A 23,450-nucleotide genomic window follows, 5' to 3' on the forward strand; every position below is an offset into this window, starting at 1 on the left:
TGGACACGTGAAACAAAACTGGCACTAACACAGAACTCAGGCATTAGGAGGATAACTTAGAGAGTCCTAAAGATTTGGTAGCTAAATGTAACAGATTAAGATGCTATATAAGGATTATTTTATCCCAGATAGCTCTCAGCAGCTCTTTTTCAAACTCTTTTTATTCAAAACCCATTACCCACTTGCACTGGGACAATCCACCGTGACACACCAGTTTCCATTTCTACTTGCTCCCTCCTCAGGCCTCCCTTCCTGCCTGGTTATCCAGGCCATTTGTCCTTTAGCAGAAGGTGCCAGTCTGCATCCTTTAAGTACCTTATTTCCACAGACACCCCAGCTAGCCTGCTGAGACACCTCCAGTTTTCTTCCTACGATTTCTAAATTCCCTGGATACCAGCCATACTCCTTTTAAGCAAGTCCCAGTATCTTTGTACAGCTCATCTCCCCCCACTGACATCCTTTTCGCAAATATACACAGAAATTGCTTTTCAGACTATGCCAGCTCTCTACATTTTAATGCCTGAATTTTGAACTCCAATTCACTTCCAAGTTAGGACTCTCAAAGTGCTTATCTTTTAAACACAGCATTTGCTTCGCTTGTCAACACTCTCAGTCCTGCTCTGAGAACACCAAAACAGTGGGCACAGGCAAGCTCCCAGTCACTGCTCCAGGAAGGATAACAGTGATGTGCCGCAGCTTGGGAAAACACGCAATGTGCCCAGGACTTCACATGCTCTGGGGCCAGCTTTGGAAGGTAGGTGATATGAATGGCTTCTGCATTTCACCCTTTAAGGAGATTTCAACACATCTGAAAGTTTTCTTTGATCCAGTGAAGCCAAGTGGACTTTCACCTGCCACTCAGGGCCCTAACTCTGCCCAGCTAATGCCGACCTCAAGCCCCCCTCACCCCTCTAAGAAGGCACCTTTGTGGATCAGCTTACAGGATCACTGGAAAAAAAGTGGAAATTTTAAAATGAGAGCCTTTCCTTTACAGTATGAAGTTGTCAGAAGAGGATTTTTAGAGTTCAGACACTGAGGATGGGGGGACATTGGGAGATAACAGCTCAAAGGGGGCAAGTTCTGTGCTCTGGTGCTCCCACTCCACAGCTAAAGAGAAGCATGGATGGTTAAGGCCTTATAATGGGGTAAGTGAAGGAGACCATGCATATGATGTTCTTTAACAGTTGGACTAATGATCTTAAAGGTATTTTCCAACCTAAATGACTCTGTATAAAATACTCATTCCCAAAAAAATATGGATCAGGTTGAATCCTCAATTTGAAAAGTATACTTAAACTATCAAAACTTAAGAATATTTAAATATTTAGCATATTGAGCATCACTATTCATAGATGGCTCTAGGGAAGGGTCCACATGGCTCTGCCTCATCAATATTCCTTTTCTGATTTATCATGGGCTACTGCATGGACACTGTGTTTGAACAGCTGCTCCAAAGACTTCATTTGCTCCCAATACAGAGGCTTCCCCTCTCTCTCCAAAATGCTGCTCTAGTGACCTGGACATATTTCTCAATATTTTGTTACATAGCCACCTTCTTCCTGAAAGGTCATCTCATCCCATCACACTGTTAAACAATATAAAGCTTGATTCCATTACCACAATGCACTAATCCAGCCCAGGACCTTCCTGTGCACCTCCCTCAGGGATACCTTACAATTAGCAATGGCCATAAGGAAGCTGGGAAACAATGAGGAAAGACCCAGCTCCTTAATCATAGATTTGAAGCACAAATATCAAAACACTAAAGACCAATTTCAATGTAAAATCGTGCTGGAAAAAAGTCAGACTGGAAGGTTCTGCCTTAAAGGGGTAAATTTATTCCTGGACAATTCAACCTATTAAGCATTTAAAGACCCCACCCCAAACAAACACATGTCCTTTTAGCTGTGGGATTACACACCAATTCCAACACAGCTTGACCTCCATGGTGAACAGAATGTAGAATGTTCTGTGCAGCAGCAAACATTTGCAAAGAACACACCAACTGTAAACAGGGGAGAGAGCAGGCCAGAGGCTCCTCCAGACAAGCCTCCAAACTCACTTCTTGGGCACTCAGAGCTAAGGAAGATCCAAAAACCCTGAGGAGAAGGAGCAGCTCTGAATAAAAGAGGGTTTTGTCCTTGGAGACATAATTTCTCAACACGCCTAAATTCCGAGTAAAAGGCAAAAGTGGGTGCCTGACACTGATTCCCACAGGGTAAAAGAAAGAGCCCTGCCATTTGCCAGGGAAAGGCACCAGCAGTGCAATACTTACCTGTGACATCTCAGTGACGATTCCCAGCACATCACCGTGACCTTGAGGTGGCCTGTCCAAAAGCTAAATCCAGATCCTTAAAACTCACACCTGGACAGAACCACAAGGCAGCTGGCACTTCTTCAGAGTGGCACCTGTACCGATTTCTACATCTGAGCAGGCGCTGCCTCCTGAGAGAGCTCTTCTTCGGAGCTGATTTGGAAAACAGCTGCTTTAACCTCTTGGGTCAGGATTTGCCCAAGAAACCCGGCACAGCATGAGAACAGTCATCTGAGCCTTTGGAAGGAGTTTCTCCTGCCAGCCCAGCTGTGCACAACATAACACTAGCGGGTGTCACAGCTCCCCATAGGGCCCAGCAGCTCCTCCTTTACAGGCAGTGGGGTTAAAGAGGTTCATCCACACAACTTCACTGCACATCCAAAGGTACAGCCACATCCCTCCTTCCCAGCCAGTTGCCGGAACTGCTGAAGAAAGGAATTCAGTGCCTTCTCAGGGTGCAAGAGGCAGAAGAAGTGACTCTCCTCTGTAAATATCCAGGCTCTGAGGCTCTGGTGGCTGACCTCAGCTCTTTGGGAGAGTATAGCCAGAGAGGTGAGTGTGCAGGAGAGCAGCTCCTATGATAACCCTGACACTGAGGAAGGAGAACATGATTCCCTGCTGTGTCAGAAGTGCCTCAGCTTGGCTGAATTCCGAAGGGATTGGGAAGGGGAAACCACATGCACAGACACCTCTTCAAACTAGTCAGATAAGCCCCACAGTAGTGGGTGGCTCAGGTATTGTCACTTGAACCACTTGTGGGACTTTAATACCTGGGATTTAATACCTAGTGGCTCAGGAGAGAGACTGGCCCATGCAGACAGGCACAGGTAGTGCCTGAAGCTCCCTGTGTGCCGCTCACCTCTCGGCAGTGAGGTCTGGAGCATCAGAGAGGTGATGCTTTCAGCTGCTCCTCTTAGAATCAGATGGATTTGCCTGTCACTAAGAGATGCCAATGAAACATTTTGGAATTCACTTCTTAAATTTAGTGATGGGCCCAGTACACATTGGAAGGAAGAAAGAGAGACGAGCTAGTGCAGTGGGCAGAGAAGGTGGCAGTGGCAGAGAACACACACCAATCCCACAAGGAGCAGGCGCAGAAAAACACCTTGTCAGGGGGAAAAAAAACCCAAACCACCTCAGCTCTCTTCTCCAGTGATATCACAGGTTGGGAAGAATCAATCAGGCTTTCAAAAACCTAAGGCTATAAACAGTGAAATACCTTAGTCATCATATCATTAATGTACAGCTTTGCACTGTGAGAAAGCTTCTTAGTGAGACTTCTCAACCTGGTATTATGTGTACGAAAATACATCTTGGGATTCTGAGAACTTAAAATTACTTTCTCTGTTAACTCTGCTCCTGAGATCCTTGATGGAAAAGTACATCAAGTGTTTGCTTGGGCTTTAAATGCCATCCTGGCTCAAATCTGGTTCATGAAGCCCATCTGGATATTGCTAATTTCCTGGTTAGACATGGACTGTACATCACAAAAAAACTAATATTTCCCCTGTTGTCTATGAAAGCAGGGGAGAATTACTCTCATCCATTTGTTCTAAAGACAGTTGCAGTGTTTTAAATACTTAAATATCATGTTTACAGCTTTATAGCTTTGACCCTCATTAAAAATGTAATTCCTTACATGACAGACTTGAATTTAGACCCGTCCTTTGGAAGCTGTTTGTTCATTCCGGGGAAGACATAACTAACTGAACTTATAGGTGGCCTAAAGCAATGGAGATGAAGGAGGACACTTGGATGCAACATCTGGTAGTTGTCAACACATACACACAGTGCAACAGCACCGCAAAACAAACCTTAAGGCAGAACTCTCCTTTACATCAGACAGCTTCTGTCACTGCAGAAACCAGGAAGATCTTTCCACCTCCCTCCTGTGTCTCCTTGTACAAAACAGCTTCAGGATTTTCCCATGTGACCCCCTTCTGGGAGCAATCATAGCCAGGATTCAGCTGGTCAAACAGTGGTACTGAGGACCTTTCAGTGGCTGTGCCATTCACACATGTTGGGTTATCAGGTTCCCAGATATGATGGAAGAAGAAATTCTCCCCTGGACAAGAGAGGATCAGGGAAGATTGTGCCTTCCCTCAGAAATACAGAGGGCTGTTGTCTGGCAGCACTCTTGATGTTCTTCCATCTCACATGTTTTCTTGTCCTGCACAGATGCAGAATGACAGCAAAGCTCCCAATCTCTGATCCTGTAGCATACAGGGTTTCTTGTGATCTCTATAGGAATTAAAGCTTTAATAAGAGTCTTGAAGGTGCCCTGTGGCTTGCAGGGGAACAGGGTGGATAATAACTCTGTGTCCTCCTGTGTTAAATACCTGTTTCCTTGTTGCCTGTGATTGATGGATAATGACACAATAGTCCACATAGGCGTGCCACCCCCATTTTCCACTGTAATAATTTCATTTCTAGACAAGAACATTAACAGCCCAGTTACAGTCAAGTGGAATCAGAAATTCACAAATAAAAATTGCTGCCTGCCAGAGCTTTGATCTTGTGTCTTCAAATTTGAAACATCTGAATTTAATCTTTTACACATGTGAGCCTCATAACCCAAGCAGAAAATAGCAAAATTCAAGGTACTTTTTTTGAATGTACCCCAATTCCAGGTAGCCAAACTTCCAAGATTTACATTGAAAAGATCCAGTACAAGCTCAACTGGGAAGAAAACAGACTAAAATCGACATCTGAACGGAATTCCAGCTCTCTCTCACTATCATAATCACAGTTATACAAAAAACATACGTAATTTCTGCAGAAAAGCAGGCAGACCATCTCTTTGAAGAGAAGGAAACAGTGCTTCTGCCTTCCTTAACCCCAGGGAGTGTGCAGTTTGTCATTTTTTTTCCACCTCAACTCAATCTTTTACCTTCCTGTTCCCACAATCCAACACCAACAGCGCACCAAGAAATGGAAAAGCAATTGCTGCTAAGATAGCACAAAAGCATGAACGAACAGTTCTGAGACTGAAGCTCACAACAACGACTCATCAAGTGAAAACTGCAACATTTTGGTGTGCTCCCACTTATCAAAACAGTCCAGATGGAGTCCTAGCATTATAATCTGGCTCATATGCTTGTAAAATATATCTGGTGTTCCCCTCGACGTTGCTAGAATTGGGCTAAGAAGGACTCTTTGGACTCAGCCCAACAACTTGTGTTGTCTCGTTCACGATGACGGGTCTTGTGCAAACCATTATGGCAAAACCGTGAGAGAAAATGGTCTTGCTCTGGAAATGGAGGTTATGGTGCACTCACTGAGATGTCTTGATTCATGTAAACTGAACCCATAGAGACATTTCCCCTCTCACTGCCTGTTTATCTCCCTTAAGACACTTCAGTCATATCATCAGCACCATCCACTTCTAAGAGTACAGAGGGAATTTCTGAGAGTGCAGCTCCAGTTCTATTAGTCACCGGCTTACTTAAAGGATGACTTCAAAAGCATCAAAGCAAATTAGTGGCATGAGTCCTACTACTTTCATACAGGAGCTTGATCAAGGGATTTTACATCCTAATCCGAAATCCCCTTCTGACCACGTACACAACCTATCAGTTGCAGCAGCACACGATCCGTCCTGCCGCTGATTTGCCACACTCCTTTGAAGCACTTTGAGGCTACAACGATACGCACTTTCCAAACAGTTACACAAGGATATATTTAGAGTCTCTACAGATCTTCACAGAAAATCAACTAATCATGAATGCAAGCACAATGAAAAACCAACAAGGAAATGCAGCCAGCAGTAAACCAACCACTCTCCGTTTAAAGGTGAAATTGCACCTCTGCGTAGCATCTATGACTGAGATTTCCTCGTTGTCGCACAACTATTCCATTAACACGTTAGGAGGGGAGGACCTGACAGCTACATGACAGGGTGGCATTTGTATCCTGCCCGTGCATCCAAGGACTACTTCCAATCCTTCCTAGCTCAAGGCAAAATCTCACCTACAAACGAGTCCAAAGGATGAGTGTGCCAGATGCCACATCACTCAGGAAAACGCTTCGCATGCTGGCAGTGACCGAATCAAAGCCATTTCTTAGGAATGCTCTGCCAATGGGTGCTCTACAACACAACTTTAGCCCTATGGAACAGGCAGAGAGCAGACTTATCCATCGTACACATCACACTTTGGATTCACGAGCAGAAGTTTTCGAGTCCCTCCCATTTTTACAACAGCCATGCTGGGCATGACCAAAGGTCCAGCTGTCCCACAGTGGTTTCTCACTGAGAGCCATCAGTGGAGTGAGCATCCAACCTTTGGCTGCCCAACAGCAGTGAGTGATGCACTGCAAGTACAGATTTATCACATCATACCATCAATCAACCAGAGAGGACTGGACACTTATCTTGTCAACCACTCATAGATCAAGTTATTCAAACAAATGTCAGGAAATCACAATTATTCCCTCGAGCTTCTGGCATTGTAAACAGAACATCCATTCCAACAGAGAACTTGACTAACGAGGCATTTACAATCTACAGGGAAAGAATGGGTATTTCAGAGTGAACTCATCACATAGATTTCTTAGTGTCAACGGGTAAAAACTCCCAGCAAACCCATCACCAAAAGAGAAACGTGCAGAGGCCAGAACAGTTTCATTTTAGAGAAGGGCAGGGAGGGATGCTTTATGTGGAACAACCTATTTATACAGCAGCCCAAGCCAACCTCAGCACACAGAATAGATAATTCTGTAATATACAGCAATATTTGAGTCCTGAGATAACCTTGTTGGGCCACACGTCCCCAGCAACAACTAGAGAGACCAAGGAAGTCCTGCTGAAGCATCTGCTGCACGCTCCAGGCAGCTCACCCAGAGGCTGTTCAATGGGACAATCCCACTGCAGAGCAGCAGTTCAGCAGCAGCAAACACATACTATCCCCATCACAGGGGTAAGGTGAGGCTGAAGGAAAAAGGAGGACAGGATTTTGGAGCATGAGCAGGGAGGTAGAGGGACATGGCAAGCTGGGAATCACACAAGTAGAGCACGAAGACGCAGCTTCACAACTCTCCCAGTGAAAAGTGAACTTATTTTAAAACATTCTGTGTAGCATACTTTGCTTCCTGAGGCAAGGCAGGACAGAGCTGCCAAGAAGGAGGTTGTAGTTTTTTTATCTGGGTAGGGCTAGAAAAAACTCCTTGATGGGCAGCTACCACTGGCTGAAGGAAGAGTGTGTGAAGTCTCTGGCAGAAGATCTCTTACAACCTTCTGTGCCAGAGGAAGAGGGACTAAGAGGATTCACACAGCTTGAACAGCTGAGATGACAGAAGATGTTGAGAAGACAGAAGAGAAGGTCCAGAGAAACATTTTCGGTACCAGAACTTTCTGGCAGTTACATTTCACACCAAAAGCTACCCTTCTCTGCATAAAGAAGGTCCCTGCAGCACACAGAGAAAGATCACTTTATCACAACATCCCTACAGGATACACACATGTACACCCACACACCCAGCCCTGTCACAGGTCACCACAGGCAGATCCCACTGCTTATTCACAGGCAAGTGTCTGCCCAGCACTAGGAGCTTCCCACTGCAGACTTCCATACTGATCTGAGAGGCTTACAACTCCAATTAAATGCCGGTTCGATGGGGTGATTAGTGAGACACAAGAGGGAATGAACAGATGATTGACTCAACACATCAAGCCTCAGTGATGTAAGACCAGGCTGAGCTCGTGACCAGGTCACACACTGAATCAGACACAAAAAAAACCCCAAATCAGCTCTGCTGCCTGGAAATCCACTCACCCACTAGCCTATGGAGGGAACTTTCCATAGGTCAGGTGGCTCATAAAAATTCCTCCACAATGTGCATGTTTCCCAAACCATTAGGATGTTTATAGAAGAAACACTGTGTAGGTGTAAGTATACAAGCCTTTTCCCTCTCTATACACATGCTCCAAAAGGAATTCTAGAAAACCACACAGTCAAAAAGCAGGACAAGCTTAATAGGGGAAAAAATATGCAAAGATAGAACCTGAGCAAAATCCACATGCCTAATATGCAACAAGAAAAGCAGAAGATCAGCTGGTGATCCAAGGAGGACAGATCAAAAGCAAGCACCCTCAGCCTAACACACAAATGGATTTCAGTTTATTTGTGGACACCCTCAACTGCCACTACCACCACCCTCAACTGCAGGTTAAAGCTAAAGAGATGGATTGACATTGTCAAGTGGATAAATTATGGATACCAGACAGCCCATGAAAATACATTTGAGGCGGGTGTCATCTTCCATTACAAGGGGCATTTGGCAGATTCTAGAAAAAAATGCCCGACTCTATAACTCAGCACGTCCTATCAAAAGGAAAACAATTATTTTTGATGTCTGGACACAGATTTTCCCTTACAAATTGCAACACACTTCTTGCACCACAGGCTTCAAGAAACACTCCTTGGCTACAGGTCACAGGAGAAGTTCCATTCTCAGGATAACCACATGCTCCTTCTGTATTTAACTGGGAAGCCACACAGAGTTGTGACTTGTTACTGCAAATGTTTTCAGGACAGAAAGTCCTAAGCTTTGCCTGCTTGTCACAGCATCTTGTGGATTTTAACACCAACAGCCACAGCAAAAAGCCTGTGAAGTCTGATCTGCACCAGAAGCTCTGTTCACACGGAATGCAGAAAGGCACTGCAGTGAATGGATACAAGGGCTCAGAGCAGGAGAAACACACACTCGATGCTTCCAGTTGCTCAGGGGTGAGACATGCTCAGGTGAGCACCCACAAAATCCAGTAAGAATCCCTCTTAGCCTCCCCAGTAAGAAACAAGCAGGGAATGAAGGTATCACTGTGCCTGGCAAGCTGAACCACGACAGCGCTGCAAGGGGAAACTGCTCTGACACATTCCAGCCTCAGTGCAGGAAGTGGAATGACCACTCTAACACACGCCTGGAGACCTCCACAATAATTCGTGATGTATGTGTTTTTAAAAGTTCATGCTATAGCTGTTCTCTCACCCTCTTACTTAAGAAACAGGAGGAAAGGATTACAAAGTTGTTACTTACTAGCAACAAAACCCAGGAAATATTCACGCAGCCAGCGTTGCTACCTTTGAGGCCTGAGGATTTGGAGACAATGCTACAGAGTCAGCGAGACAAACCATTTGCTCCTAAGGTTAAAAAAAAAAAATCTTCCTGCTTGCCTATGTGTAACAATCATCTCCACCTCAGAGAAAACAGTAAAATATCCAGGCAGCGGAGACAGGCTCCCTCCATTTCTCCTCCTCCGGCTGCCTTTATGACACGCGGCAGTACACGAAGGGTACTTCACGTCCCACCTGATTTTCTCACACCCAGTAACAATCTTGTTGTGTCTATCTCTTCTACAAATGAAGGAGTGCAAAGAGATCCCAGCACATATGGAGAAGAAGAGCCACGGGATGTATTCCCGAAGTTGCTTCCAAGAAGCCAACCTGATGCCCCCAGACAGGAGCACTACACCTACTACACCAGGGTGTCAAAAGGGTGCCAAAGAAAACACAGTCAGACAAATGGCACATCACCAGCCTTTCAAAAACGAAAATAAAGGAGGGAAGGATTATTTAGGAGAAATCATGTGACTTAGCAGACAGAAACCCCGTCTTCCATTCAAAATACCTGTCTCTCCCCAAGAGAAAAGCAGCTCCTCACAGACAGAAGAGAGGTCTCACACAACTCAAATGACAGCCAGCGTGTAACAAAAGGCCACCAGGAGCATCACCAACCATGAGGCTGCAACGAGAGTTGCACCCGGGTCCTGCACAACAACTCAACAGCCCATCTGCCCTGCTGGGGCAAACAGCCCCCAAAGCCAGCAGGAGAGCCAGCACTTGGTGCCCAGCACCTCCACAATGGGAATAACAGCGACCCAGCACCTTTCAGACACATTAGAGGGGACCCTGGAGCTGGAATAAATTGCCAATGCAACAATCAACAAAGCAAAGCAATTAATAAGGGGGATGTTGTCATTACTTAAGCTGCAGCAATTAATACAAGTGGAATGAAACTCTCCTCGAAAATTAGGGCAACACAGAAGATGGATGTTTCCTTATCACAATAAATGTAACAGAAAGCCCCCTCAGATCTCAGCGGTCACACACACATGAATGTGTCACATTACTGAATAGAGGGAGTTGGACCTGGTAAACCTGTAGTTTGTAAATTTGGGAATGATCTTAAGTGCGTGCTGGGTAAAACAAAAGAATTTCATGGTAGGGAGATTACACAATATAGGGACGTAGCAAATTGTTCTTCAGGCAGGGGGAGTTCAACAGGCATCAAACAGCATCCAAAAATGCTAGGTTTGCACAAGCTATTTATTCCCAGTCTGCAGATGCCTGAGAAAGAGGCAGGTTGACTAGAGAGGGACCAGGATGTCATTTGCTATTTATGCTTTCCCAAGTGATTGAGTTTGACAGGGGTAGCTGATAACCTTCTGAAAATAACTGAACTATCAAAGAATCTGTGTCTTAGCTAACACAGGTTTTGCAGCTTGCAAAAATGCAGACTGATTCTCAGTCTAAGGAGACCATCTTAGAACTCTACCCTGGAAGTTATTAAAATGGGATATCTATTCTCTAAGGACAACTGTATTCATAACTCCCTTTCTGGATATCTCTATTTGGCTCTTAGTGAGAACTTAAAAGTCACCTATCTTCCCTTGCAGTACGTCAGATACAAATCTTGCTAGTTTTTTTTTTTTTTTAAATAATGAGAAGGGCTCTTTTTCATGTTCAATTACAAGCAAATTAGAGAAGTTAACCTATGTGGGGCAATCCAGAGGTTACAGCTCTCCTGACCAAATGCAAATAACTTGGGTCACCCCAAAACCCACCTTTCTAACTTCACTAATTACTAACTACTGTAGGTCTACTGAAACATCATGAAGACAGGCACATGCAGGCTTTGGAGATGATCCTCTCCAAACACTCCATCTTCCAGGTCTCCTCTGCACACACACAGACATGTATAGCAGGAAGAAAACTGGAAGACTTCATACCCTGTCAGTTTTTAACTGGTGGAGTGCATGGCTGGGACCACTACCCCTGCCAATAGCAGGGTTCTGGCAGCACCTGCCTGAATGTTGGAAGGGAACCACAGGAAAACATTCCCCAGCCTGCCTGCTGCAATTGCTGCTGGGGAGGTCAGTGTAAGCAGCAGTGGAACACCAGCCACAGCTTCTTCCTGGGCACGTGTGTGCAGTGAGTTACTGGGCACCTCCAGGAACTCAGTTTAGTTTAAGGATTGGTGCCTAAAGGCTCTTTGCTATAGCAATGGACCAAACCTGCCCAAATCTATATATTCCAAATAGGAGAAGGGGCAGAGCAGGCATCAACAATAGGAAAAAGAGGTATTCCCAAATTCCCAGGTACTTGGGGATTGCTCTTGTGCACGGAGATGTTATTTCATGTCAGCAGAATATGGAGAGGCATTTGGTTAAAAGGAATGTCATCTACAATTACAGATTCCCCAGTGACAACAAAATAAATTGGGAATTGTAGCAACACTGAAGGGGAAATAGAAGTTGTCACTGATGGTAAAAGTAATAATTAATTCCGGAGCCTTCTCTCTCTATGCTCCTCACCACCACCCCGGTGGGAATGTGCCAGGCTCTTTCCCAGCAACAGAATTATTTCTGTGAAACATTTTTGTAAGTTGCAATACCTCTGTAACTCAAAATAGAGGCAAATGCGAGTGCTTAGCAGGACCTTTGAAACCCCAGCTGTGAAGATTCATTAACTGTAAGTACATTTTTGCAGATGCACAGCTCTGAATCTGACTCATAACTCTCCTCCCATGACAGTGAGACCCGGGATTCAGGTAAAAAGGCTTAAGATAATTGATATGGTTTCTTAGTCAGGCAAATTAGGAGGAAGAAGGCAGCAGAGAGGAAACTTAAAGGGATGTAGTGAAGGAAGGGGTATCTCAATCATTTAGTTGGTTTGGTTGAGTGATCCACCACCTACAGTTCCAAGGCACGGGAAGGGTGGTGTAAGATGGGAAAATGTTCTGTCTAACAAATCTTATGCATCTTGCTCTTGTATGGCGAACAACAGCTCTAGCCCCAAATACCAGGTCAGAGTAAAGGCCCCCCATGGGTACTTACTCCCTGGGGATTTCAGCCATTTTTTCTTTTTAAGGAATCTTTCAGGTTTACCAGGCTCAACTGCACGTAGGATAGAACTCATGTCTGCAGCTCCAGTTTGCCAAAGGATGGGATAGATATGGGGGAGATGCACAATAAGGATCTCTCCCACACACAAGGCATATGGAAAAGTGGAGCCTGCAAGTCACAGTTGACTCAGAGCTGCATCCAGAGGCCTCACCTACAGTCACATGTGCATGTGTGTGTGCACACAGACAGGGGAAGAATCCAATGCTAGCAGAGCTCTTCCCAACCAGATTGCAGTGTGAGTACAGAATCATCAGGGTCAAAACCTGCATCAGGAGTCTGTCAGCCACCAGCTTCTGACTCCAGCCAGCGTGCTGACACACACCAGGGAGGAGGGCGGGCCATTTGGTGTCCAGCAGCTCCTTCCCACTGGCATTTCTAAGCCTTGTATAAGATTCTGGTAAGAGCATTTAAACCGCGGTGTTGTGTATTATACAAGAACAGATCTTCCTTCACAAAAACCTCGTAGGCTTTCCACCACCCCACCAAAAAAAAAAAAAAAATTAAAAATCTTCTAGCAGCATTGACCGAATTGTAAAGCAACCTGGTTGGCTTCCATGCATCCGATGGCCTCTTCCAAGAGTGAAAACTCCACGCAGACATAGCCATAGTCGTAACCTGGGGACAGCATTTAAATACAGACGGGAGTCATGTTAGTGCCTTGTCATAAAGAAAGCCACATCAAATATTCAATTTCCCTTTCCCTCCAATGACAAACCCTCTAACCACCACCCCTCTACTCCAGAATGAAAAAGAAAGAAACCAGGGACTAGCTGGATGATGATTAACTGTGCAGTTTATCATGAATGTTAATAGTACAGTGTTCCCACTTCCCCTTACACAACCCAGTGACAGGCACACCCTTCCTTAGGGCAAGAAATAATTGCTTTGTCGTTTTTTTTAAGGCATAGTGACTTTCCATTGCCAGTTTCACATTTTGTGCTACCTTGGAGGCAGCACTCTCCAAAGTAAGTGTTGATAAATCATTTCCAAGTACTTTGCTGCAAATGTACTTTACACGAATAGCCAGCATTTTAATTGGGCAATATTTCAGAAAGAACTAACACCATTCCTTTGCCTTTGCTATTTTTCTTTCAACACCTGCTTACTTTTTGAAGTCCAATCCCTTGCATTATGAAAAAGTACAGCAGGGTAGGAATGAGAACTCCACCTTTCTCATTTTGGTATGGATGTTACTGCACATGTAACAAGAGGGTGTGAGAGCTTTAAGTTTAGATTCAAGAAACTAGAGAGCCTTTCCTCTTCTCATTGCTTGAGAAGCTGTCATCTCAGTCACTGCAGAAGGGACATACTGATTTAACTGTCTACTCCAGTTACCTGCACTGAAATATTATGTCCCAAAGCAAAGTGCAGGGTGAACACTACAGAACCTAAGACCAACTGAAGATTCATCCTCGATGTTGAAGCTACCTCCAAGAACTGGAGTGCTGAGGAACAATGTAAAGTCACAACCTAAAGGCCACCTCGCTCCAAAAGAGTGCTTTCCACATGACCATGGGCCAAGATGCTTCTACACGGACACACAGTGAGAGGAAAGGCTTGGCTCCTTCCTCCTGCTGCTCTTTTGGTGGGTTTGGAGTGAGAGGAAAGCCAGGCTGTGTGTGATTTGTACCATTTTAGGCACCTAAGTGTCCTGGTGGAGAGCCTGTCTCCTCTCCTTAAGATGCACATTTTAACTCTGGTATCTTTGAACCAGGTTTATATCTGGCTCCTATTGCTTCAGCCCCTCACCTTCCATGGGAAGGTAACTCCACCCATGCTTCTTTCAGACAAGGCATTCCAGCCTGCTGGAAAACCACCCCCATCTCCCCCCAGTCTATGTCAAAGAACATTTGCTGCACTCTCTAGTTTTTCTTTCTCTGTTTTTTTTTACATCTTTGTAGTTTACCACATCAGAAACAAGGCCACACAAACTATTTCATCATCAAACTCTACTGATTTTTAATTATTTTTTATTCCAGGAGCTCTTTGCATGCAGTTCCAACAACACAATTCTGACTTTGCACCTCTGCCTTTAATAATGAGACTCCAATTTGCATCTAGCACATCTTCCACATCACACAGGAATTTATTCCCCTTTCCCATATTATTTTAGTCAATATAATTACGCTAGAGGGAAATTTATCAATCTGGGTGCTTTTCAGCTCAGTGAAAGATGGAGTCCAGCAGCACAGCATCTGTGGTGGAAAGCAGCTAAAGCCACTTGATACTCTTACATGAAGTGGGCACCTGGAACTAGAGGTATGGTTTCAGCTGGCAGGATCCACGGAACCAAATTGATCCAGCTGTTCCCAGAGCATCCATTCTGCCCTGCAGCACAGCCACACCGGATCACATTTTGCAAATGAAAGAGTTCTCCTCTCTGCAGAAGGCAGCTGCTCTCCAGGAGCAGTGCTGCCCCTTGGTGGGAGACTGTTCTGCATTCCGGGCAGACACCTCTGCTACTTCACACACAGTGTGCGGCCTCACATGCTACATTTTAAAGTCTTACTCAAACCCAGAACTCTTAAGTCGCTTCTTTCCATTCTGTTTAGCAAAGAGCCGCATGAATTATATTTGTCAGCCCATAAGGCTCCTGATTCCCCTTCAGAGAAGGTTTTTGAAAGCTGCTGTAATCAGCAAGGATCAGGGCACTATCTTACTTCCATGTGTATGTGAAGCAGGGGATCTCCTGACAGAAAACAAGATTGCAGAAGTTTTCACTCTATTTGCTCTGCAACAAGAGGACGTTTACAACCCAGTCCTCCTGAAGGGAATGAGTAGTTTAGACATGGATTTAATCCAGCATGACACAACTGTGAGTGCAATGCTGAATGTTATGCACATATACAAAAGCTCAGACCCCTGGAGGAATATACGCCAGAGGACCATTCCAAGCATTACATGGAGACAGTTAAGGGGAAGCCCAGCACATTTCTCCTTCTGCACTCTCCCACCTCTGCTCTCCCCCACCCAGCTCATAAACATAGCAGCAGTAACATGTACAAAAACAATAACTGTGGCCCCATATCGTGCCAAAAAGCAGCTTCAGGCCAGACATTGGGCTCTTGTGGTCGGGTTGCAGAGGGACGCAGCGTTCTGGAATTCACTACGAGCTGTCCTTGCACAGACAGCACCGAAGTAGTGATGCAAGAAGAGAGCAGCCTGGAGCCACTGCTCTGCTCCAAACCGCTGCTGAAGATGTGCGGGGGCTTGACACTTTCCCCCGCCCCCAGATCCGGAGCTTTGCATGGATCTGACAAGCACACTCAGGATGTGAGAACTAGGGAGTAACATCAGCCTTGGGCGGCACAGCACCCCCGATCTGCCCCCTGCCCCAGCTTCACCAGAGCATCCTCCCATTTTAGACCGTGACTGAAATGGAGGCCTGTGAGACAACGGCACCGCACCTTCAAAATGCAGTATCTGCTGATTTTCCCACAATCACATTAATTGTAGCACAACGCTTGAAACAAAAGCAAGTGGCTTGAGGCTGGTTCTAAACGGGGAGCAACTACAGAGGCTCCTGCCACCAACTGTTGTGCCTCTTCCCTGCCTCCTCCATAGGGCTTGTTCAAGCTCTGTGTAGCAGCTGCTGAGCTTGGATGTTTTTATTTCCAAAACCTTCACACACACTTTGTCTGTCAGAACACTGCAATTCAGCTGCTGTTACCAGAGGCAGGGCAGGGGATTTTAACAGAGGGGTAGGGTCAGGCATCTAATGGCTGGAACTGGTTCAGCAGGCATCTCAAGGTAAGCTGTGCTCCCCTGTGAGTGAGAGTTTTTGGACACCCACTGGTATTTTACTATGACCTGGAGAACCAAAGCAATCAAACCAGCAAAGAAAAACCACTGCTGAAGATTACAGTGTGGTGGTTTTGACTCTAGGTGGCCTAACTGCACATGTAAGGTTTCACATGAAGATACAAATCTCGGTATCTTCACTTACTGGTTAGCACTGCATACAGTTTCAGGATCCTCAAGAAAGTAGAACAGAGCAATGATTTGCAGAAGCATATGTGATCAACACAGACTCTGACAAAAAGGAAAGATCAGTATTTCCCCCACACAAACTCTGAGCACACTGCAGCAAGCTACACTGTCCAAATGACCTCTCCAACAGGAACAGCCCTCCAACACTTGAACTCACTCAGATTTTGGCCCTAAAACATGCATGTCCTCATCTCCCCCCATGTTTTAGGTCAACTGTGTAAAAGAACTCTTGTACCTTATTTAGCTACTTCCTCTCAGCTGCACAAGTCTACAGTACCACAGGCTGTGTACGACAGGCAAAATCAGAACACAAGGAGAGTGAGCACATAAAATCCAGAGGACTTCTGCTTTCCCTTCCTTAAGTGCTTCTATGTATACACAATCCTTCACGGATGCTCCCAAAGCATGCTTGGCTGTTTTCTGCACTGAAAATGGGCACAAATGCCTAATACTTAGGAGTAAAGACACATTTAGAGCTCCAGGAAGCTGCTCTGCAAGTACTGGAATAAGGAATATTCTGCCTCTGAAACAGATGTGTTTTAGCAAAGCGAATTTTGACAGCAAACGGAGGGTCCCTGTTAGCATGCAATGGTTTGGATAAAATCCTGAAAGCTTGCCTTAAAATTACTGTTCTTTGGCTTCAGAGATAAAGATCAAAGACTTGGGATTTAAAATAAGACTTGTTTCTGTACACACACAGTTTCTACTGAACAACTGACACACAGTAACGTGTTACTTCATGATAGTTTGTTATATCAAAGATCTAAATAAAGGAAAACCATAATGTTGTTCTCAGAGGGGCTGTAAGCAGTGTGAAGACATAAAAAAAATATCTCTGGAGTTTTAGGAGGCCAAATGAAAAGATCGTGTAGTGACAGCAGCCCTGTCTGTGCCAAAGCAAAGATAGTTTTGGAAAGAAGGCAGGATGGCAACATGACAAAGGCATCCAACCCAAGAGGCAGTTCAGCTTCTGGACTCTAGGAGTGAGCACGCAGTCAGTCGTGTCACTGCACACCCCGACAAGCTTAAGGCATTAGGTCACCTCCGGTCCCTGGTGAACCATCACCTGCCTTCTCAAAAACAACCGTGACAAACCCCCCCACCTGCTGTGGTGCTACGTGAAAACGTTCTCTCCCCTCTGGATCAGGAAGAAGATGGTCTCCCATTAAAGCAACTCCATGTAACAGGTCACCACAGGACACTACACTAACCTGGGCAGTAACCTGGGCAGCTGGGACAGCTGCAAACCTGGTGGAGGTCCCTGCATCTGCGAGGTGGGGCCAAGCAGCCTCAGAGCAGATGGCAACGATGCAGTTTCCATGGACAGAGAGCTTCTCCACCATCCCAACAACACTTTGCTTGTGCTTTTTCCCCGTAGGAAGAGACAGAACTACCACAGTAGAAAAGCATTTGCCATTTTGGGGACTTCTAGGACTCTGAGAGGTGACATATTAAAGCAGAGCCATGGCCAGCTGCAGAAGCAGGAGATTCTTGCTGCCTGCTCTCTCCAGAGACAGCACGGCAGAGCAGAGTGCAGCTGAGGAAAGCCTCTGCAGAGAAGAAAGTTCTATTGCTCCAAGGGCAACTACAGCACAAAGTATGGAGTGACTATGAAGGACTTCTACACCCTCTGAAGGAATCTGCAGTCTCACACACTTTGCAAAGCCTGGGGAGTGGCGATGGGATTGTGCACACTGTTCTCAGAGAACCTGCCATTCTGCAGCTGAAAGAAAAATCTACCTCATCTGTGGCACACTTTGGCCATGTCCCCCTGACCCACTGCACAAGTTCTCCCTGTTTTCTCCGAGGCAAGATGCAGATGTAGGTCGTCCATACTAAAGAGTAAATACCTCATCACAAGCAAATACTGGAAAACACAGGGCTTTCTCTGTATTTCTGTGCTATTATTAGCAGGCATCACACACTCAGTGCTTCCAGGAAAACATCAGCTCCTGGACTTGCACAGGAGTGGCTGTACCTGTGCTTATACAGTGGGCACTGCCCTTAGAGCATTGTAGTGCCTTCTGTGGCAGGCAGAGGAAACAAATCTGTCCACACAGTCTGAAAACTTGGAGGGCACCCCCACAGCACGGCAGGGAACGGCGGCAATCTATCTATGCTAACACAGAAGCCAAAATCATGAGCTCTCTCAATACCAGCTGGTGGGATTCTGAGCATCCATAAATTTGTCAGATCTCTTTACTGCACAGATAAATTGGTCTTCAGAGCTACTAAAGCTGAAGAGCTGTACCAGAATAAACAGGACAATCTGCAACAAGCCATATCCCCGATTCCTTTCAAAGGCTGAGCATTTACGAGCCACACCTGCTGCTGGGAAAAGGCCTGTCACTTCCTACTGTCCCTCTGTGTAAAGAAGTACACTCTTACACACTCATTCACGACAGAGAACAGCACTGAAACCACAGGATACGAAACAGAGCCGTATTCTGAAAGTAGAGCACTACAGTCCATCCTCCTCCCTCCATCCTGGAGACCAAGACACAGAAAGGACCTGCCTCAGATGCCCTCAAAGGCAGCTCCATAAACTACAAGAACTACTACAGTCAGAACTTCAAATGATTGTCGACCCTTCTTGGCCCAAGGAGAGCAGTTTATACACCAGCAGAGAGGAGAGGAGGGAAAAACAAACAATGCCAAGATTGTACAAACTGTAGTTTTATTACAGACAAAGTATTACATTATGTTTGTAGAGAAACCTGGAATCTGAGGAAGGCTGGGGCTTTCACTAAACTCCATGAGAGGACTGGAAGCTGCATATCTGGGAAAGTGTTGCAGACAGGAGGTTGGTTTTAAAGTGCTGATAACGTGAACCTGGTCTCCAGGATATATGATCTGTCATTTAGCACAAAGGACTCAGAGCAATGAATGCAATGTCAGCACACCGTGCAAAGCCTTGAAGTTTTGCTCCAGAGATGCAAAAGGAATGAGCACCTTTGTAAAAATGACTACAGGGAGGATTCTGCATGTCAAAAGGGCTGTGAGCATGTTTTATGGATGAATGTATTTGTTGCCTTTTCTGTTGGTTTGGCCTTATAACCCTAAACCAAGGTTGATCACTATCACAAACACTGACTTAGAACAGATTTCTACTTCCTATTTCCTAAGCCATCACATCACAGATAAGAAAAGATGAGCAAGAATGCATTTTGCTTCCAAGAAATAATGCACTACTGCCCTGAAACCAACCAAGACAAGCCAAAAGCCTACTGCCCACACAGCTGGGAAAACTGGCAAGTACTGGTATTGATGACCATGGACTAATTCCAGCTAAGTGTTTTTTTAGTCCTTGGCAGGGCTATTCTGGCTACAAACTAGAACCAATTGCTTCACGCAGATCAGCACTGAAGACATTTCTGCAGCTCCTGAGAGGTGAGCCCCTGCAGACTGCAGAACTCTGCTGATGAGCAGGGGGGATCTGGCCTCAAGAAGAAACTCCACGTGTGCTACAGCATCTTGTGAGCTTGTGGATGATCACTTCAGCTCTCAGCAAGTGCCTGAGTCGTGGCTAACAGAGCAGAGTGGGCCACACAACCTTTGCTGTGCAAAGCACCAAACGCAACAAGAGATGATTCGTCCTGTGGTGCCTTAGCACCAGCCTTGATGGTGAGCCAAGTCATCCTCTGAATAATTAGCCCAACAGGCAAGATGCCCCTCTGTGTGCTACAGACATCCCACAGCATGTTCTTTGTACCAAACCAAAGAATCTGACTCCCTGTGGGACCTATTCCTAATTTAACCCCAGAGGGTTGGTGCCAAGCTATCTTCAAAAGAAAGCCACTAGCTGGCCACAAATCCACCCTTCAGAGGGGATTTCCCCAAGGGCACTGCATCACTCCAGAAAGGGAACAAAAGGACTCAGTCAAGCACAGTTCTGCTGCACACCTCCCCACACAGAGCAGCAGCTCACCTCTCCAGCCCTACCTATGGCTGGAAGCTGCAGCATGATGGCCATGGAAAATGGAAAACTTATCCCTACCATGGAGAGATGCACCACGCAAAAATCTGCACCAGTTTTTCCATCACGAACTGGAGACTCTTGGACCCTTAGATCATGAGTGTTAGGAAAACACAGCACTAAAAAACAACAACTTTAAATTCCAGAGGCTTCCTGATATATTCCTGAAACCAATGATTCACTGTTCTGATATACAAGATAGGCTGCACCACTAGGTAAAAAAAAAAAAAGACAAAACACCTCTTACAGATTTATCTAAGGGGCTTATTAATATTTAACAGGGCACCAATGCGGCAGAGCTTAGTAAGAACAAGCAAGATAATACAGTTTCTCCTAGGACTTGGCCAAGGCAGTTTAAGTTTAACACAGGGAGGGATAAGGGGGGCAGTTCCAAGCGCCACATTAGGGCCAGGTCTGGAGAAATGAAACAAAACATAAACGCCAGGGCAAGAAGGTGGCTGAGCAAATAATAAAGTACATTTAGTGCCAACAGTACTTGCCAAAACAAAAGCTTTTCAAAACAGAGCAGGCAGCTGCCATAAAGCAGCTCCAAGCTAGTCCTGTTTTCAGGTGACACTACATGTCCTCCGTGTTCCTCCATCACAGGAGGATGCCTATCTTTTAGCACCAGCCACCTGTATCCATGAGGACACCACTCTGGCCAAAAGCATTACTGCTGTTCAGAGAGCTCCTCCCTGCTCCAGGCATCCCAGTTCCATGTATGCTTTGCTCCTCAGGGTGCAGTATTGTTTTCCCACATCCCCATCCAGGGTTCAAAAGCAAGTATTCAGAAGGGTCAGAAGAGGGTTAACAAAATTTCTGAAGTGCTGCACTAATTTAGAGGGTATAAAGGGGCTGGGATAGACCTCACTGCTCCTGCTGACTGCAATCCAGCTCACCTGGAACCTCCAGGTCGACTCCAGAGCTCCTCTCTGCCGTGGTGAGCGTGTCCATTCCCCACCAGGCTCTCCCAGCCCAGCAAAAACTCCTCAGGTTCCCCAGATGGGCTTGTGGAGTGAGACAGAAAAGTGTCATGGGCTGCCAGCAATTTCTCAGGCTCGCTTTCCCTGAACAGCTTTCACAACTGCGGATACCACCCCTAACACAAATCATGCTTGGAAAACACATGTTCCAAGCTTGTCCCACTGCAGACTGTGTGCAGGAGAACAATTTGAACAGAAGGCTCAGAGTACACTTCGTGTTTTCACTTATTACTTAGATACCACTGCAGCATCTTTTAGGAGTGAACAACTCTTAAAGCAGCCCTTTAAGATAAAGATGGCTTCACGTGCTTCCTTCTCCAGGGCACATATGTGTGTGCTCAGCCAGAGTTCTGGGCACATTGGACCCTCAAGATAAGACCTCAGGCTTTACTTATGTTTGACATTAGGCAGGGGAATGGAAATAAAACCTGATGAGAACCAGGCAGGAGATAAGTTTAAAATATGATCAAAATCAAAACCAGGGCAAGGTGTGTTCACGTTAAGACTTCTTGAAGGTCAAAAGATATTGGTTTCAAGTTCCTGGCAGTCAGCACTAATGCAAGTGCACAGATAGTAACAGGAGAAGGACAGACCCAGGGCTACAGGCAGCCTGGTACTGTCACATGCTGCACTAACAGCCCCACAGAGGGGGTACCATGGTGTAAAGCCACATGAAAGCTCTGACCCCAGTGAGCAGAGATAAGCACCTTCAGATGGGACAGGGTGGCTACTGAGCTATTACTGACAGACAAGCCTTTCCCAGAGAGCTGCTGACAAGTCATCACCATGAGTATCTCCCGAATCAGGGGGACATCTGCACGAGGCAGCAAGAGAGGCACCAGGAGATACTGCACACCAAAGCAGCTGATGGTCTTTGAGAAGATTCCACTGTCACCTCAGGGTTTGTTCTTTGCAAGGATTAATTGGACAGACATGACCAAACACACTTGAGAAAGCAAGCTGGAAGATAAGCCAACAATCTAACACAGTTATTTCTGCCAAGGCTTACACATCACGTTGGAAGAAGCCCTCTTCCCCCCACAAATGGATTTGGCACTTTCAGTCTGAACATACAGGCATCAACTAAATCTAACTGATGGAAATTACAAGTAAATGTTTTTTAGGGTAATACTGTGAAGTCCAACTTTGACATTTTATCATTGTAAATATCTGCCTCTTTGATTTAAATAGAATTACTATGCCACTTCTTAAGGTCTCTCCTTTCACTGCTTCGTTTAAAATTTAGCCACCATTTCAGTCTGTGGGCTTCAGAGACAAAATAATATAAAGAATCAACAGCTTGAATGCATACCAAAATCACACCAGGTATAATAAGAACAGTGTTCCATTCTCAGCACAGCCTTCAGTGAAAATAGACTTCCCTTCGCACATACACAGTATGTAAAAACAGGGCTTTATAAAGAAGTTGAGCTGCTTTTCCAAGAAAAATCAACCATATATTTTCCCCCAAAACAGAAAGAGTCTTGTGAAAGATCATACAGTGGAATCATCACATTGAAGCTGCTGAGATAAGCTTTATGATAAGCGTTATCTTTTTGTGAAACCGATCCGAACCTCACTTATTTCGAGTTAATTGCGTGTTATTTGTTATGGTTGTTATTGTTCTCCCACAGCTGCAGGCATTCTTCTCTGAAACACACTCAACATGCATACTCACGATTAATGTTATTTTTAACATTTCTGGACAGCACTCAAAAATATACAACCCACTCAGACTGGCTTAGCACGTGCTCCTGTGAGCCAGCCACCGAGCCGATACAGCCCGTAGCCCCAGGTGTATCCCAGAGACATCAGTAATCCAAAAGGTTTACTTTTCATTCTTATGGATATTTACATGCACAGCCCACCACAAAAGCATTGTTTAGCCCATGACTGGCCTCTAGTTTCAAACAGGCTTAGCTTTTCAGAAGTTAATAAGAATTCAATTCTACACACTTCTCTAAGATGACCTAATGTGAAAAGGCTGGATTAATTTTACTACTGCTT

At 45.3% G+C, this 23,450-nt stretch overlaps 1 protein-coding gene across 2 annotated transcripts in view; it reads right to left on the reverse strand.

Annotated features, from left to right (window-relative positions):
* The window catches only part of RBM6 (RNA binding motif protein 6), a 57,314-nt gene that overhangs the window by 22,146 nt on the left and 11,718 nt on the right, over nucleotides 1–23,450 (reverse strand). For both annotated transcript variants that reach the window (XM_064667913.1, XM_064667914.1), the window contains one exon: nucleotides 13,036–13,109. In XM_064667913.1, coding sequence (XP_064523983.1) covers nucleotides 13,036–13,109 — 74 coding nt within the window. The remainder of the gene's footprint in view (nucleotides 1–13,035; nucleotides 13,110–23,450) is intronic.

Source organism: Pseudopipra pipra, chromosome 11, assembly GCF_036250125.1.
Source record: "Pseudopipra pipra isolate bDixPip1 chromosome 11, bDixPip1.hap1, whole genome shotgun sequence".
NCBI classification, from domain to species: Eukaryota; Metazoa; Chordata; class Aves; order Passeriformes; family Pipridae; genus Pseudopipra; species Pseudopipra pipra.